The sequence below is a fragment of the Colletotrichum abscissum genome, assembly GCF_030869225.1.
Source record: "Colletotrichum abscissum strain IMI 504890 chromosome Unknown Scaffold_57.1, whole genome shotgun sequence".
Taxonomy (NCBI): domain Eukaryota; kingdom Fungi; phylum Ascomycota; class Sordariomycetes; order Glomerellales; family Glomerellaceae; genus Colletotrichum; species Colletotrichum abscissum.
The window spans coordinates 157,035-174,977 of NW_026850500.1; the positions used below are offsets into that span (position 1 = coordinate 157,035).

The window sequence follows — 17,943 nt, forward strand, 5'->3', positions numbered from 1 at the left end:
TCAGCAAACACCAGTGACGGGACCACCTGCATCAGTGACTCCCTCTCCAAAGTGGCGTGAACTCGGCACCTCACATGAGCAGCAAACGCAGCCTCCCACCACCTAACCTTAACCTGCCTACCTCCCATTCTAGATCTATTTTGTCTCCTGATTTCTTCCAGCTTGTCGACAAATCCCTCTCGTCCGGCCCTGATCCAGCAGCTGCTTTCAGCTCTTCTCTCTGCCGGCATTGCCTTGACGCTGCCACCCTTCTCTGCCTACCCAAGGTATGGGGAGATGCTTCAATAGTGTGATGATCCATGTAAATCGTGATGCAGGTCGATCAAGGTAGTGTAGAGCGGAGAGAGCTTCCCCCAGACTTTACCTGCTCTCTGATTCTGTGCATGAGACCTCCACCTAAGAGCATCAAACAGAACTCAACACGTCAAAGTCATTAGGGCCTTACTTGTACGCTTCTATTAGGTCTGCAGCAAACATTGCTCTTGTTCGTCTGTAATTCCAGACAAGACTACTACTTCGTTACCAAGAAAAGTCATAATCGAGTATTAATGTACTCTCTATCCATGAGTATGGGTGCCGCGTTGTCCCGTGTCCCGTGTCCCCAGTGCCGTTCTGATCACGCCACAACCCCGTAAAACCAGTCAGTCAATCGTTGACTATCCCCCATCTCCCACCCCAGACTCCGAACCAGGAAAGTAGCAACTCTTCCCCAGAATCCTCTAGCAAAGTCCTTTAAACGCCGTGCCAGCCAATGTTCATTCATTTCCATCAGGTAGCGTCCCAGAACCCCCAACGCATTCCCATTCTGATACCATAGCATCCACCTCAGATGCTAGCCTCGGTGTCGAGTCGTGTAGAGTCCTGTCCCATAACGCCTCGTTGAGTAACTCCTGGTTGACCCCCTAGGCCACCGGTTGCTGCGAGGGCGAGGGTGACACGCGCATTACTCTGTTTCCCAGAGGCTTGTCCCCCGGAAGTCCGGGGAGTGCTCCCATCTCGGAGAGCTTCTTGGTCGTCATGTCCGGATCGGGCTCGTCGTTCCCTATAAACGTCCAGCTCTCCTCGGCCTCTTCGTCTTCGTCTTCTTCGGCATGCGCGTGCTTGCCTGCCTTTCTCTTGATCAAGCTCGTCGCGTACTCCATATCGCGGTACAGGCACTGAATCGCGTTTTCCACGCCGCGTTCCTATTGTTGTGTTAGTTGGTCATGAAGTTGAACACTTGGACCGGGAGTTATGACTTACGCTGCGAATCTGCTCTCCCAGCACGCGAGCCTTGACAATCATACGGTCGTTATGCGTAGCTTCCCAAAGCGCGCGAGCAAAAGAGACTGCACCCCATTTCTTCAGACAGATACCGACGCCGATATCCTCGACTCTGCCGCCAAAGAAGAATTGGTCACCAAAGAAGGGTCGAATGATGGTCGGAATACCAGCCCTCAAGCTAGCACCCGTCGTGCCGGATCCACCATGGTGGGCGGCTGCGTCAATCTGTGAAAACAGCCAGTCGTGAGGCGCACTCTTGATGACGAAAATCTCGGGCGGGATAACGGGCTCATCCTTTGCGCTCTCTGCCTCACCCTGTTTGGCCACACGATCCGACCAGCCCTTGGACAAGATGCAGCGCACATCGGCCTTTTGAACGGCGTCAATGACCTCTTGGGTCATCTTGGCCGTGTCATTCACGATAATAGATCCGAAGCCGACGTACACGAGCTTCTTCTCGTCCGCTCTGGCCTTGGCGATGAAGTCGACAAGTTCCTGAGGCGGCTTGAAATCCGTACCCTCCTCCAAGAACCAGTAGCCGGTGACGCGAATCCAGTCCGAAAAGTCTAGAGGCGGTGCGACGACGTACTCGGAAAAGTTGTAGAGGAAAGGAACCTTATTGGGCTGCATCTTCTCGAGGCTGGTGTTGGGCAGCTTGAGTGTGTTGTTGCGCCAGCGATTGACCTGATGAGCAGTCGCCTTCCAGAAAATGTTGTCAAACATAACATACGTCATGTAATTGTACGCACCACCCATCTTGTACTCGGGCATAACGAATGCATGAGGGTAGGCTCTGGTCCGGGTCCACGGCATGGTGAAGGCTCTGAAGTAGGGAATCGAGAGCTTCTCTGCAATGTGAATGCCCGCCATGGCACTAGGGCTCTCAATGAGGAGATCAGAGCCCTGGCAGGCCTCCCACGCTGAAACCAGCAACTCATCCAGCCATCCGCGGAACATGGAGTTGGCCTCGCGCAGGAAAGCCCAAGTGAACGTGCCGTTCTCGATGCAGAGTCTCATGAGCTCACCAGGATCACCGTCGACCTTTGCGAATTCGATACCGTGGCCCTCGATCCAGTCCTTGAACTCGGCGTGAGTAGCGATCCGAGGCTTATGGCCTTCTGCAATCAAGCCCTTACACAGCGCAATGTACGGCTGAACGTCACCTCTGGAGCCGATCGTCAAGCAAGTAATCTTCATCGACTGAGAAGGCTTGAAGTTGAGGAACGAGGCTTTGGGGTCGTCGAACAATATAGTCGGAGCATCGCTAACGCCTGAGCCTTCCTTCGGCAAGCGAAGTTCGTGGTCGTGGAACTCCTCAACTTGGCGAGCCTCCTTCAACGCGTCGCGCTCGGCCATGGCGTTCTCCTCCTCTTCCTTCTCGTCCAGGTCCAGGTCTCCCGACTCCTTCAGGTACCGTGTTGTCTCCAGGCTTTGCAACAGAGTGACAGCGCAATCGTCTCGGAGTTCGGCCTGGCCAAACTCGAAAAAGACCTCCTCGTGGCCACGAATGACAACCACCAAGCCAGAGTAGCCGAACCGGAAGCCCTTCTCCTTGTCCACGTTTTCAATATCCTTCAAGGGGAGAATAAGCTTGGTCCTCGTTCCAGGCAACAAGCTGCGGAAGCAGAAGGACTTATCGCTGATGTAGATCTTGCCGTACAGTGGCAAGACACGCAAGATGTAGCCGAAGTAGGTCGCTTGAAGCTTCTCCGTCTCGGGCAGCGCGAAATGTGCGCGGAATCGATCCATGGAAGTCTGGATCTTGCCCTCTGCATCCTCGTATAGATCTTCATCGTCCGTCTTGATTTCAGGAGGAGCGTCGTAGTGCTTCCGGCCGCCTCGCCACATGCCCGACACCTTTTCGACGTAGCCCATTGACTCCGTTGCCAGCATAGAGCCCAACTTACCACTAGTGCTGTTGAGATACTGGGCAAAGGCGCCCACACGCTGCAGAGGGAATGCGCCCATCTTGGTGATACTTTGCAGCGTAGGGGTCACGGGAGGTTTGTCGCCATCATTGATGGAACCTGTCGTTGCAGCATGCTGGCCACTGTATGCGGCCAATGCAGGTGGGCTCCTATTGTCACGGCGCTGGTTCTTTTCGAGCTCTGTCCGGGAGGCAGAAGCTGAGCGTCGGACCGTGGGGTTCTGGAAGACGTCGCTGCCGCGCAATATTTGGCTTGCCGAGGGATCCTCGTTCGATGATGCCACCATGCCTGAATAGCTCGGATCTTCCATAGAAGACTGGACATAAGAGTCAGTAGAGCCCTGCTTGTGGGTCCCGTGACGAGAGTCGTCGAGACGGTTCCTGCTCATGGAGCGTCGGTTGCCGCTGAAGCTGCGTCGGGGCGAGGAATCGCGAATGATGGTCGACAGGTCCAAACTACGGCGGCGGAACCCCCTAAAGGCATCGAAACTAGCTCGCGCAGCATCCATGCTGGCGCGTGGACTGAGAGCCGATGGGCTGTGAGCAGACAGTGGTGACAGCGTCGCCTTGACAGCATCGGGCAGCTTGGTCGTCCTGAGCTTCGGCGGCGCGATGCGTCTACTTGCGCTCATGGAGCTGCGGGCTGAAGCTGGCACCGGCTGCTTGTCCTGCCTCTCCTGCTCCTCCTGAGCTTGCGCTGCCTTGAGGAGGGCCGCATCCTTTGCGCTAGACGATGCATCCTCGATAAGAATCTTGAGCACACTTATGGCGTCCTTGCCAAAGCTGAAAAAGGAGAAAAAGTATTCGTCAATGGCGTAGGTCTCGTCATTATCAATGACACGAATCTTGCAGGTATCGGCAAACTCGAGCATCTGGGTGTCCTCGATATCAATGACGTTCTCAATGGGCAGCGAGATTTTTACACTGTCGCCCTCATTGTGAGAACGAAAGATGACTCTCTGCAGGCTCTTGACCCATTCCTTGGCACTGGGAGCACTATCGGCGCGGAAGTGGTAGGTCCGGTGGTGAGTAACGACGGTAAATGTAAGGCCATCCTTATTATTGTTCACACTGGCCGAGATACCGTAACGGAGGTCGATCTGGCCGCTTGGGAAGTAGACGTTGGAGGGGTCCTTGTAGTATGCTAGAACATCACCCTTGAGGCGGAACCAGTAGCGATTGTACTTTGGGTTGCGCTTGCCGCTCTTGGACAGATAGCCCGACTTGACGACCTCGTGCTGTTCTTCTGTCAGTATTAACTGTAGAAAGATGGGTTGTAGGTAAGTGGTATACGCACCGCCTTCTTGGGTAGGTAGGCATAGAAGCAAATGTGCTTTGCCGTGATGTACATGTAGCCCTGGAGTAATACGCTCTGAAGCAACCAACAAGGGTATTCTGCTTGGGTATCAGCGAATTGCGCCTGTGGTTGACGGAGCATTGTTCATGTACATACCCTCAATGACAGCTTCGGGATGGTCAAACTCAAAGATATCCTGCAGACGGCGAGCCAAGGCAGTGGAGATTGAATCGGCCGAGTCGCTGTAGTTCAGCTGGTCGCTAGACCGGCGGTCAACGTCGAAGCTGGGTCTTGCGGACATTTCGGCCTTTGCCTCGAGCATCCTGCTCATAACGGGGGCCAGGCGGTGGCCGTCTTGGTCATCGTCTTCTCTTGTATCATCGGCGGGTTGTGACGGAGAGGGCTCGGAGGTGTCGCTAGCTTCCTCGGAGGTGGGCTCCAGCTTGGAGGGCTCCTTCTTGGACTTGTGTCGTGGCAGACGTGGGAGCGCCGGTAGCGATCGGAGGAGCTTGGAACCGGAGATCTTGCGCCGGTGTTTCTCGGTCTTGGAAGAGGAATCCTTCTTGAGGACGGTCGTCTTTGACAAGTCGGAGTCGTTCTGGCGGCGCTGTTTGCGATGCAAGAGGTGGCCGATGCCGTGGGCCTTGTCGTCGCCACCATCCAACTTATCGGCACCGTGACGGCGTGTGGGTTCGTCTTCGTCGGCGCTCTCCTCGTCGCTCGATTCGAAGCGGTCGTGGAAGTCCACCCGTGAGCCGGCGGCAGCAATGAGACCGAAGATGGACTGGTTCATGTTCATAAACATGGGCGGGCCCTGCTGCGGTACCAAATCCTCCTCTCTGCTATCGTCGCCCTCCTTTAACCTCTCTGGTAACTCCATGGTCGGGGTCTGTGATTCGTGCCGCTTCTTCTGCAACTTCCTGCCGACGCGCTTCTTGACATCGTCCTCGCCAAAGCTAACGCTCGCAGCGCCAGCTTGAGCGGGCGACGCCATCGCTATCAGGGTATTTCTTCGGTCGGTCGGTCGGTCGGATCGGATACAGTCAAACGAGTAGTAGGTGGCAAGCTACCTTGGCGAGGTAGGGCTTTGGGGAAGTTTACAATCTCTTTGTCCGGGCGGCACGGATGGTGGAGAGGCGGGGAAGGGCGAAAGCGAAGTAGACGACGCTGCGGCAGCGGAAGCGACGCACTGCGGAAAGGAGGGTGGGAGGGTGGAGGAAGAGTCGTCTGGCTACAGCGGGTTCATTCGGGCGATGACGATAAGGTTCGAGGTCGCGGGAGGGTTACGGACTACAAGACGAGGCAGGCCGGGCCCAAAGTCTTATGACGATAAAGTACAGAGTTAATGGTCAGGTAAGGTGAGCAAGGTAGCGAGGTAAGCAAGGTGAGGTAAGAAGGGTATCCGTGGGTTGGGCCGTTGGTTTGGGATGAAGACGGAAAGGCAGCCAGAGAGACACGGCGACAACCTTGAAGAATGTACTGTGTAAGAGAGAGACAACAGAAGTTGAGGAGTGTGGCACAAAGACCAGAGTCAAAAGGGTTAGGTAAGGCAGAGAAGGTAAGGTACTTTGCTCCCTGGGTACTTATCAGCTAGTAGTAGGTAGTACTCCGTACATACTATGTAGAGAAGAAAGTGCAAAGCAATGAGAATGAGGCCTGCAGATTACTTACTAGGAAGTAGGCACCTCGCTGATCAGATAGGAAATGCAACAGTTGAATAAATAAAGGTTATTGCTGCGCCTGAACCCCGGAAAAGACGGGGACTGGGATACAATTGACGGATGGCTCAAATGGCAAGGGGAAAAGGGCGGCAATTCACAGCCATCTACGGAATACTGAGTATGTACTAAGTAAGGTATTTGTTAGGCAGTTCGGTTCCGTTGCATTCACCCTTGAAGCTACCTCTAGTATTCATATGGTAAGTAGACAGTCGAGATAACCGGGAGCAGCCAGGCCTCTTCAGGTAGAATGAGAGTGTCTCGAGAGAGAGTCAGAGACTCATTCTCTCACAGTCTCACTTGCTCCATTGTCTTTCGGAAGTGCACTAGCAGCACCTTAGCAGCAGCTGGACTCCCCCAAGTTCTGTGCGCAGCTGCACGCGATGCTGCGCCAAAAGTACGCGCATTTCCTCCTCTCTATCCGCAATGTACCCGTACCTTGTGGACCTGGGATGCATGGGTTCTTTTCTCAGGGGTCCAGTCATTCCTCTCGTTTTCTCTCTGTTTACTTTCCCATTGGACCGGTGTCTTGGACGGAGTGGGTTCATCTTTGGTCGCTCCAATGTCTGATTGCATGAAGCTTGTGATGGCCCATGTAGGAGTGGCCCCTGCCTGTTTCTGCCTCTGCTTACCCAGTTGCCGTCTATGACTGGTCATAGACTAGGCAGGTAGGACATGTTGTATCTCATTTCCACTTCTCACTCCTCAGGTCTCTTTATAGATGTGAGAGTGAGATGAGCAGGATGAGAGATGAGAGGCAACAGGAGAAAGGAAAAGGAAAGGAAGGCGCCGTGGGGGCCCACAAGTACATAGGTAGGTACCTTACGAGTGACTGCAACCAAGTCCCCTGTGGATCCCGGACATATCCCACCCCTCTCATTGGCCTCAGATTAAGCTCTCTTATCGATAAGTCACTCCCATGACGCCAAAATGCCCCATCCGGGTCCCATCACAAGATCTTGACAAAAGACATGGATTGCCATGTGAGCCGACCACTCCGGTCCAGCGCCGCCAGCCTGACCTCGCTCCCGCCAGACCCGAGGCACACAGTACTGTGTGTACTATGTAGTCTTCATCAGCAGATGAATATCGAGACCACTCATTATTCGCCTTCACAACACGTTGATATCTACTGTTCTGAGGCCAAACACAGTCCATAGCTGCCGTCACTCACGTACGCTCAGACTCACACACAGACCCAAAATCAAGGTGAGAATGAGGGGACCAAGCCTAAAATGACATCAGCCCAGAGTGACCGCAAACGACACTCTCTGGCATGAGCATCTGCCCAAGCACTCAGATTCGCGTCGCGGGGGCATCCCAGATCTGCCCCATATCAAGTCCCCTCTTTTGTTGAGAGCCGCTCAAGCTTTGAACTGAGAAAAACAACGAAACGGAGCAGAAACCAGTCAATGTCGTCAAATCTCAATGTTTATTGTTTGACAAGAGTTTTCACAAAAAATTCGCCATGGGCCTGTAGCCCTCACTTGAGGTGTTCTCCCTTGACAACAACATCATATTTATTTTGATTCTGAATGAGCGCAAGATAAAATTATCAAAATGATTCGCATCCATATAAGCATCTTGATATTTCATTGCATCTTCATCGCAACGTACTTATTCTCCATTGCGTCTTTTGCCTTGCTAGATAATTGCCTCTGAGCCTTATGCAGTCGGCCGAGGTCAACAACAATGCCACCACTGTGTCTCACGTCTCACTTCAAATCCGACCTAAAAATCACTCAATTATTATACGAAAAGCTTCACTGCCATGGATCATGTGTTTCTTGCTTTCAGTTCCTTCCTAATAGCTTCCAGCCTTCCAGCAACAATTGATCCCATTGAAGCGGTGCCAGAGATGAACCGCAGGCGTAGTCGCAAATGGCGGAACGCTATACTCTACCGCAGTGCTTGGGCTTGACAGCTTCCATCATCCTCATGCAAGAATAACCCATGGAAATGGCTAGCAGCAGTCCGTCTTGAAGTAGTCACGACACCAACGTGCACGATCGCAGAGCTTGACTGAAGCCGAGACCCGGACCCGAAATGCCGGTCACCATCGCCGAATCCTACTGCGGGGGCGGGGCATCAACACCCGCGCGAGAGGGGGAGACGGGAAGTGACGACGTTGCGCAGTATATAGAACTCGATCCGTTTCTTGACATCATTCCACATTTTCGCTGAGCACTGAGTGTCTGTCCTCCGTCTCAAACTTTTCATCACCGCTGTAAATCTCGGGCCTCCTCTTACTTTGAATACCACGGACCACCCAAGCGTATCTTAACGGTGTACCTCGAGATCTAGCCCAGCATGAGGTATCTCAGATCCCCTCACGCACTGCTCACCTTGCTCACCTTCTTAGCCTGTTTGGCGTAGGTGACTGCCTTTTTCTTTCTATCTCATGATGAAGAATCTCAAGGCTCGCAGGAACAGCAAGCTACAATGACTAACTTCTGCCAGTCCCTCGTCACAACAAAGCCCCCCCTTCAACGAGAGTAATCTCCCAGAAAACCGCACATCCGCCGCCTTCCCCCTCCCCGTTCCAACCCTCGACCTCGACTTCCGCATCGTCGTTGACCTCAACCCGCTCATCCCCGTCGGCGTTGGCCCGTTCGGTCAGCGGAACTGGATTTCCTTTTCCGGGGGCGCCTTCTCGGCCAAGTGGGGCACCGGCACTGTTGTCGCCGGCGGGCAGGACAGCCAGATTGTCGTCAACGAGACCCTCAGCACTGCCGTCGAGACGTCGTACCTGCTCAAGACGGATGACGAGACGCCGGCTTACATTACTGTAAAGACGACGGGGTGGCGGACTGGACCGAGGGAGGTCATGGAGAGGTTGTTTGATCCGGCTAGGGCGAGTGATGTCAAGCCCTCCGAGTACAGCTTCCGGTTGAATGTCAAGATGGAGACGGGAGATGAGAGGTACAAGGATATCGTCAACACTGCCATGTGGGTTGGTAGTGGTGCTCGGCTGGGAGCCACGGTCATCTACGATGCTTACCGGGTGGTTTAAGGTGCGGGTGAGTTCTGAGCAGCATGGAGACGTTCAACAATACAACTTTTTCATCAAGGAGGACCGTTTGATATGCCTTCATTTGTAGACATATAACGCATGATCAACTATTTATACTTGTAGAGGATTTTGTCGTGGTGGTAACTGACACAAAGCTATTCGCTCAACGTAGCTTCAGATTAGAACCTACGTGAAGTACACGGGAAAAATCAATACGACGCAAATCTACGTCTGAGATACGTTTTAATGGGCAAGAATCGTCTCAAGTACAATAGAATTCATCTTCATACTTGTAAACTACAGACAATTGTCGAAAACCAGATACTAGCGATGACCCAGGCTCCTACTCACCACTGCGAAGTTTCGCAATAATCACGCAGTGGAAAGCCAAAGGCTGGCTGGACAAGTCACCATTTCAACTTCAATCAGGCTCTGAGATCCTTCTTGAATTCCATAATACCAGAAACAAGACTTCCGTGCATTGATAAGAGGAAGTATGATGAAGGCCGCGAATGGAAGCAGACCTCTGCCAACTACATTCCGCAGCAGCATGACTGATCACTTGTTAGAACCGCATGATCAACATGACACTAGGGCCCATGGTAGAAGACTGATCAAGACCAAGGATAAAGTCTGTTGGGTATGCTGTAAGCCTCCTGTTACCTCTCTTCATAGGATCGTAGTGCCCACCACCTTCGTAGGTAGCAAGCAGCAAATGCTTGAAACAGCGGCGATGTCCCACCCATGACAGCTTCGCCCACCCAGTATTTCATCCAGCCGGGCTGTTTTGCATACTATTCTCGATGATTCGCCTTTTGTTTCCTTGTGCCTTCGAAAACAATGAGATACGGGTGTGTATTGCTTTCACTTATGGGCTGTCACATCATGACACAAATGGGTACTGCGGGTATGCACCTCTATGGCGGGCAGGCAGTCTGTTCAATGGCAAACGGTCAGTCAAAGCAATGTAAACAAGAACTCTTTGGTCCAATTCTTTTTCCGAAATGCCCCAGCGTTATCCAAACAACACCTGGCCGAGATCCTATAGACGGTTTCCAAGCCGCATAACAGCGTTCAGCACTACCCTGACCACCGTAACCGCACAGAGCTGACGGCGTATGCTTATATACTGGATCGCAGACAAGCTCAAGTATCCTCTCTTCCAGAACCCTCCAGAACACATTTATAAAACTGACGGCCTGAAGCATCCGTCACCGCAGTAATGACCTCCTATCCACCAACGCCGCGCAAAATGACATGCCATTTTCCATCCCTTCCCCTAGGTATTGCCAAGAAGGCAATCCAATATACACGGAATCCCAGTGGTAGTGTACCTAAACCTCCAGGCTTACTGCCACAAGCAGAGCTTACCACTGGCTGTGCCACCAGCCACCCAGTCCATCGTTGGATGGAAATGAGCAACAGCAGGAACAGCCGAGATGCCGTCTCCACCTAACTGCGCAAGTTGCTCGCCATTGGCGGCGTACACGTCGACGAAACGGTTCATGTTCCCAATCACAAATTTTTGGATGCCGTCCTTCGGGCGCTTTTGCCACTGGGGCTTCAGGATAGTGACCCAACGGCCAGTCTGGTTGTTGTGCTTCACAATATGCTTCGGCTCCATCTCGGTGCTCTTGTCCCAGTCGGTACGATCCGCCCAGTCGTAGATCTTGATTGTGTCATCGTAGGACGATGTGGCAATGTGGCCGCCTGGACTCCAGGACGCGTGGGAGACCGAGAGCCGAGAATTATGTTCGTAGAGCATGGCAGGGTGTCTCATATCTCCCTTGCCGGTGACCTTTCGCAAATCCCAGATCTTGACAGTTCTGTCGAGAGACGCCGTGGTCAGGAGGTGCGGCTCTCGCGGGTTCAGAGAAAAGCCTCCAATCTTGTTGTCGGACAACTGCCACATCTCCGTGGACTTGGGGTCGCGGATGTCGACCTTTCCAACGGCGCCGTTGAGGGTAGAGAAGTAAATGATATTCTTGTCCGTCAATGGAATATCAATGGCAGACAGGGGGATATCCTCGTTCTTGTCCTCGGGCTCCCAGACGGGCAAACAAACGTCCTTTTCAAGGTCAAGCACACGTACGGTAGAGTCGTATGAGGACGTGTAGACCTTTTGCTGCTCGAAAGGAGAAACGATGATGGTCGTGATCGTTCTAGTGTGGATTTTGTAGGCGCCAATCTTGGGGTCAAACCATGCGTCCTCGTCGTCATCGTCGTTCTCCGGGGGGCCATCCTGAGAGGCGTCGAAAACACCTAGAGCGCCTTCCTTATCGCCGGCGAATACCAGGGGTTTGTCCTCGGTAGGGTGAAAAGTGGCCGCATAGATGCGCAACGGGCAGATTTTTATATCTGGAAATACGTGAGTAACTACAACTGACGGCGAACACAGATTGCCTGACGTACCTTGCGGGCTCCATTTTTCATAGAGCTCCAACTTGCCCATCTTCTTGCGCAACTCCTTCAAGTCCTTATCAGACGTGTTCTCCACATCTTCGTCGGTAAAGGTGGGAACGCCAGGTTGGGCGCCTCGAGGGACTAATGCACTCAGCCCAGTGATGCCGTTGTTGAACTTCTTGCCGTCGACGGCGATGTCTCCCAGACTAAGGTTGCCACCGACTCTTGTCTTCTTAGCTTTTTCTTGTGCAGCCTTCTCTTCAACCTCGACCTCGTACTTGCGCTTCAGGGTTTCGTTGTCGGCATCGAAGCCTGCAACGCGAGCACTGCGACGGACTGGGCCAGTCGGAGCAACAGGCTCCTTTTTTACGGGAGTCGACCGAGACTTTGGTGCTAGTTTGGGCTTGGGAGGCATGATCTTATTCGACGCCTTGGCCAAGTCGTCCAGCATGGTCTTGTTCTTCGCAATATTTGCAAGGCGCATCTTCTCGAAGGCACTCATCCCCTGCTCCTCCTCGGCTTTGACCTTGGTGCGGGCCATGACTGCGGCTTGGGATGTATATGGGCGGGAAGAGGTAAAATGTGCGATTCGACGGTGTTAGGCCCGGAGAGAAGCGGTAGTTTCCGTGGTTCGGTATGCGGAGGCGTATCAGGTGGTGTTTGTGGTCGTTCGGAGCGGGGCTGTTCACAATGTTGAGTAGGTTGAAGTGGTAATGAAGAGGAAGTCTGTGACGTACTGCGAGAATTGCCACGCTGTGAGCGCAATTGGAGTGCCGAACTGTCTTTTGACCTGTCGCGAGAGTAGCCCAGAGCCAGATGTAGAAGTTGTGAAGCAAGAGAAAGTCGGAAATAATGGTAAAATTGATGGAAAGAAAAAAGAGGCAATTCAGAAGGAGTAAACCACGACGGAAGGAGCGCGGTGGAGGCGAACCTGCCTAATTGAAAGCGCGTCGCAACGCGTCGAGGTCCCCGGCGGTTGCAGGGGGTTTAATGTCTATTACGTCAGCCATCAGCACCCTGTCGGTCCCTGCATGGCCCGAGCTTCCCCTGTTGGATTTTTGGATGGAAATTTTGTTGCGTCGGCAGATTCGCAACTTTTGACCATCGCAAAGTGAAGTGCATACCTTGCGCTTCCAACCATACAACACACGCACACCATGGCTACAACATTGACGCCCTTTCTCTACCAAACGAGGACAATCCTAAGGGCCTCCGTCTCTGTTCGATCCCTCTCGACAACCGCAGGCCGGCTCCACGCCCACCCCCGAAGCCGCGGCGAACAGAGCATCCCCTTCGAATGGGACGGCCCTGTCCAAGAGCGAACGGATATCCCCAGCGGCCCAGACGGCGAGAGAAAGTCCACCATTACTCCGACCGAGAGACAAGTTTTCCGTGCAATCTTTGACGATATTGCGAAGCGTGGCGGCCAGGTCCCGCCACAGGCTGCTGCAGACGACGCCGCCTCCTCCTCCTCCTCCTCCTCGCAAGTCGAACCCGAACCCGAGTCCGGATCTCGCGATGCCATTCTGCGAAAATACCCCCCTGCTCTGCGCCGCGCGGCTGAGGTCGCGCTTGGAATGCGCCAGGTGCAAGGCGACCAGCTGACCTCGTCGCGCATTTCCTTCAAGCCGGAAGAGGAGCTCGAATCAGACCTGGAAGAAGCCGCCAAGCTCGAAGCTGCGCGCAGGGACGCCCGCGCTCAAGAAGCTGTTCGTCTACAGGCCCTTCTGGACCAGTGCAACACAGACGTTGAGGTCTGGAACGTTTTGGAACGCGACGTCTTCTCCATGGTCGCAAGGCTGGGTATCTCTGAGGACAAGCAGCGCCAGCCGGATCCGGAAAAGAAGGCCAAGCCCTCGTCGCACAAGAAGTCGTCCAAAAAGGCCCAGCCAGACGCCCTCAGCATGGACTCCCATGGTCCGCTGTACTCCATGCACCTCCTGCAGGGCCTCAAGACGCTCGACCAGTCCTTTGCGCACTCCTCCCCACTGGCCTTGAACGTCCTCCCGCGGGTCAAGGAGCTCGGCCTGGCCTCGTATGTCCTCGGCGTCTCTACGCCATTCTACAACGAGCTGGCCTCTATCCTCTGGTACCGCCACGGTGACACACAGGCTGTGCTCGCCGTGCTGGACGAGATGCAGTTCGCCGGTCTCTTCTACGACATGCAGACGCTGCGCCTCATCGATACCATTGAGCTGGCCCTAGACTCGTTCCGTGGCGGCAAGCTGGGGGTCTTCTCCCAGGCTGTTGGCACCATGCCAGGCTACAATCTCGATGTCAAATCTAGGGTGGCGCGTTACGCGCGAAGGGTCCGCCATAGCCTCAGGGAGCGCAGAGGTAGTGCGCGATACTAGGACTCCCGGTGTATAGTATAATGGTGATGGATAACTGCTGCCAAGGCCTGAGAGAGAGGCGAGGCTGCTTGTACAAGATACTGTAATATATCTGTAAACATAACACTCCGCATAGCGAATCCTCATCAGGATTGGAACCATGGACAAGGCGCACGGCGCTCCTGGTTCACAAATGTAATCAAGATTCAAAAACACCAAAAGTTCCAACATCTCCAAGGCATAGATGCGCTATTTTGAGCATCTCGATGTTGGCTGAGACATTGTCACCAGAGAATACGCGCCTTGCGATTTTCTCTCTAGAATAACAAGCAGACAGACAGGCTGAACAGGGCAGGACAGAACAGGAATCTACTATTCCACTTGCTTCCCAAGCGGGCAGCCGGACTTCAAACCGGACTTGTTGGGCTTCAAAGAAGATCGGTGGTCCCGAGGGATTGTTAAGCCTTTTAGGTATTTTTAAGCCTTCGGGAACTAAACAAGTGTGCTCACCCCCGCGCCATAAATCCATTCCTGGCCATTCTTGAGCACTTTTCTCTCAATGTCTTTGTTTTCAGCCCTAGATGGGTAGACTTCACCCCCTCCCAAGATTCCAAATGGATTTGAGAAGAGCTTGGGCCTGGTCGACAGTTGTTAGTTATTAGCCAGGGCGTCCCACAGCCATGTTGACGGGAAAGGCGTTATTTCGTCTTTTCTCACTACATGAACTTGTTAGACACGGTGCAACGCCGCCAGGGGAGAGCGCTTGGCCTACTTGCTGCCACTTGTTGGATCTGAGATGTATGCTGGGATCGTCCGATGGAGAGGTCTTGTCTGAGGACACACCTCTGTGTGGAAGATTGAGGCTTCTGGTTCCTGAATGGAATCTCGTGAGCTGCTTGTATTACCCCTCGTTGCTGTCAAAGACGAAACGTGCTTTCTTTCGGAGCTTCACTGCGTGGGCGAAATGCTTCAAGCCACGTTCAACTCAATGTGGTTAAGTCAGGCAGTCCAATCTGATGCTTACAACAAAGTGTTTCCTGAAGAACCAACCCGTGCAGAATTGCCGTGCCACATGCTGGGCGTTCTTTGGCTTGCTTCATCTTCGTGACGATCCAACTCGGGGGCCCGAAAAACGTCATGGGCGACACTGGAGAAGAGACTTTGCGTCGGTGAATGTTGTCTAGATAGCTTCTACAGAAAGACGGTAAAGTAACATCGCCGATCTTTGGTGAAGATGGACAAGCTTGAGGTATTTTGGTCAATATGACTTCATTCTGAGAGGTCAATTAGTATTAGTATACTTTTGAGGAATTCGGTAGGCGCCGTAAGGGATCAACCAAAAAGGGGACTCAAGAATATACTGAGGGCGTGCAAAGATGAGAGAGTGATCGTAGGTGATCCTAGGTAATTGTAAGCATGAAGGTGAAGCAGCACTCATATCTAGTCTATCCACTGCAAGCAGTATACTCATCCGAAGAACTGTATTATGGTCAAGTTGGAAATCTAAATCACGAGCTTGATCAATGCCTCGCTCAGTACCAAAGAAAGGAAGTTTATCTGTAAGGTTAGTGGCGAGAGAGAGAGAGTCTGACGTTTATTTACAAAAGGCAAGAAACACGATGTACTTCGTTTTCTCATGAGCCAACTCCACATTTCACTCCGTAACAACGACTACTACTTACTTACTTACTTACTTTATGGTCACATCTTCAAGAATACATTAAAAGGAAAAAGACATCAAACCAGCAAGGACGCCATAAAACACAACATCAACACAAAATGAAGTGCGCACGCCCTGAGCAAAATGTGAAGTTGCGGCCAGTGTGGATTGAACACACGACCTTCAGATTGATTGAGTGAAGTTTCTAGGGTTCAGAACCCACTTCAGTCTGACGCTCTCCCAACTGAGCTATGTCCGCCGCTATCTTCGAGGTCCACTGCAAAGTGGTGCTGCTATGAAGCCGGAGCTGTTCGTCGCGAAGTCTTGGTTGAGGTTGTTTGATCATTTACAATTGAAAGTTCTAGAACAATTCCTCGTCTGCATAGAACGTGTCAGAAACCTTGAACCAGAGTCATGAAGGTGGTGTGGTAGACACCGGGAATGGGTGCGTGCTCTTTGCTCATGGAATTACAGCGAGTCACTCTGAGACATCACCAAAAGAGAATGAGCAACTAAAGATTCAGCCTCAAACGCGGTAGACTTTATTATACCCAATTTTTTTCCAAATGCTCCGTAGAAGAAGGACTCCCCCGGCTTCGCTAGCTGATGCGGCCACAATGCCTCCATGTCTTGGTTGAAAAAGAAAATCACTGCTTTTCATATCGCAGAGTCATGAACCCATATGAACATCCCAAATCTCACACACACGCTGCCACCTAGCAGTCTAAGCTCCTGAGCATCCCAGCACCTCTGCTTACCACCCACGGGTGGCCAGCTTCTCCTCAGTCTTCAAGCTGTCGCAGTTGATGCCGACCATGGCCTCACCAAGTCCCTCACTGCACTCGGCGAGGACCTTGGCGTCCTTGTAGTGCGTCGTCGCTCTCACGATGGCCTTGGCGCGCTTGGCCGGGTCGCCAGACTTGAAGATACCGCTGCCGACAAAGACACCGTCGCAGCCGAGCTGCATCATCAGCGCCGCGTCCGCGGGTGTGGCGACGCCGCCGGCGGCAAAGTTGACGACGGGGAGACGGCCGAGCTCGGCCGTCTGCTGGAGGAGCGTAGGGTCGACCTCGAGCTCTCTCGCCAGGGCGCGGATGCCCAAGATGCCCTCGGTCGCGAGAACACCCTTGGCGCGCGCAATGTCTCTGGTGACCTGCTTGACGTGGGTGACGGCCTCGACGACGTCGCCGGTGCCGGCCTCGCCCTTTGTGCGGATCATGGCGGCGCCCTCTGCGATTCTGCGCAGGGCCTCGCCGAGGTTGCGGCAGCCGCAGACGAAGGGGGCCTTGAAGTCGGCCTTTTCGACGTGGTAGACCTTGTCGGCCGGGGTGAGGACCTCGCTCTCGTCAATGTAGTCGACGCCGAGAGCCTCGAGAATCTGGCACTCGACAAAGTGGCCGATGCGGGCCTTGGCCATGACGGGGATGGTGACGGCATTCTGGATCTCCCTGATGACGGCAGGGTCGGACATGCGGGCGACGCCGCCGTCCTTGCGGATGTCTGCCGGGACGCGCTCCAGGGCCATGACGGCGCAGGCGCCGGCCTCCTCGGCGATGCGGGCCTGGGCGGCGTCGGTCACGTCCATGATGACACCTCCCTTGAGCATCTGGGCGAGTCCGGCCTTGACGGCGAACGTGTTCTTGGCATCGCCGTTGGTGCCGTTAGGCTTGAGTGCGTCGTTGTTGGTCATTGTGATATGAATTTGAGTAGTAACTTTTCGGGGGGGGATCTTTGAGAAGGATGAACCGCTATGAGACGAGCGATAATACTGAGTCGAAGAGGTTGTGAGGTGGGATGATACAGAAGGTCTGAGTGAAAGAGATGGGAATAGAACGGCTCTGGAAGTGAGGGGTATCTTTTTTTTTCAATCAATCAGAGAGAAAGGAGGGCCTCAAAATGGTTAACGAGGATTCAAGATGCTCCGCTTCACGATGGGTCTGGTTGTATGTCATGAAATCCGGGGAAAAGGGGTCTCAAGAATAAGATGTGAACGAAGGGGGGGCAAATATGTATATGGCGGCAGACAACAACTTCGATGATGACACGGCATGTTCAGCGAGGGGTCCAAGATTGGACGAAGGAGAGAGAAAAATTTTACACTTCTGCTGTACCGAGTCATCCCGTCTTTCCCGCGGATCGCTTCCATTTGCTTGGAGAACAAGACTGAACGGTGGTGGTACAGAAAAACCCCTCCGCCTAGGCGAGCCGAGCAAAGCAGCGCGTGGTCCGCGACTGAGTCGGCGGCGACACTTGGCCGTAGGGGACTCCTAGGGCCGAGCTTACCACCCAGCAAGTCTGCAGATAGTCATGACTACGGTGTACCTACTGC

General features: G+C 53.4%; 5 protein-coding genes across 5 annotated transcripts; 2 read left to right on the top strand and 3 right to left on the bottom strand.

The window, feature by feature from the left end:
* Positions 1-902: 902 nt before the first annotated feature.
* CABS01_14747 (glycosyltransferase family 28 domain-containing protein) lies at positions 903-5,481 on the bottom strand (the record flags this gene model as incomplete). Its single annotated transcript, XM_060548085.1, has 4 exons — positions 903-1,184; positions 1,243-4,428; positions 4,488-4,585; positions 4,644-5,481. 4 exons carry the CDS (start codon positions 5,479-5,481, stop codon positions 903-905), a joined length of 4,404 nt encoding a protein of 1,467 aa, XP_060393024.1.
* A 2,770-nt stretch (positions 5,482-8,251) lies between these two features.
* CABS01_14748 (uncharacterized protein) lies at positions 8,252-9,218 on the top strand (the record flags this gene model as incomplete). The annotated part of the gene is made up of 2 exons (XM_060548086.1): positions 8,252-8,340; positions 8,666-9,218. 2 exons carry the CDS (start codon positions 8,252-8,254, stop codon positions 9,216-9,218), a joined length of 642 nt encoding a protein of 213 aa, XP_060393025.1.
* A 1,348-nt stretch (positions 9,219-10,566) lies between these two features.
* CABS01_14749 (WD domain-containing protein) lies at positions 10,567-12,162 on the bottom strand (the record flags this gene model as incomplete). Its single annotated transcript, XM_060548087.1, has 2 exons — positions 10,567-11,576; positions 11,631-12,162. The coding sequence occupies 2 exons, from the start codon at positions 12,160-12,162 to the stop codon at positions 10,567-10,569; spliced, it is 1,542 nt and encodes a 513-aa protein (XP_060393026.1).
* A 616-nt stretch (positions 12,163-12,778) lies between these two features.
* On the top strand, positions 12,779-13,975 carry CABS01_14750 (uncharacterized protein; the record flags this gene model as incomplete). Its single annotated transcript, XM_060548088.1, has 1 exon — positions 12,779-13,975. One exon carries the CDS (start codon positions 12,779-12,781, stop codon positions 13,973-13,975), a length of 1,197 nt encoding a protein of 398 aa, XP_060393027.1.
* Positions 13,976-16,368: 2,393 nt separating this feature from the next.
* Positions 16,369-17,304, bottom strand: CABS01_14751 (pyridoxine biosynthesis protein; the record flags this gene model as incomplete). The annotated part of the gene is made up of 1 exon (XM_060548089.1): positions 16,369-17,304. One exon carries the CDS (start codon positions 17,302-17,304, stop codon positions 16,369-16,371), a length of 936 nt encoding a protein of 311 aa, XP_060393028.1.
* Between the last annotated feature and the right edge of the window lie 639 nt (positions 17,305-17,943).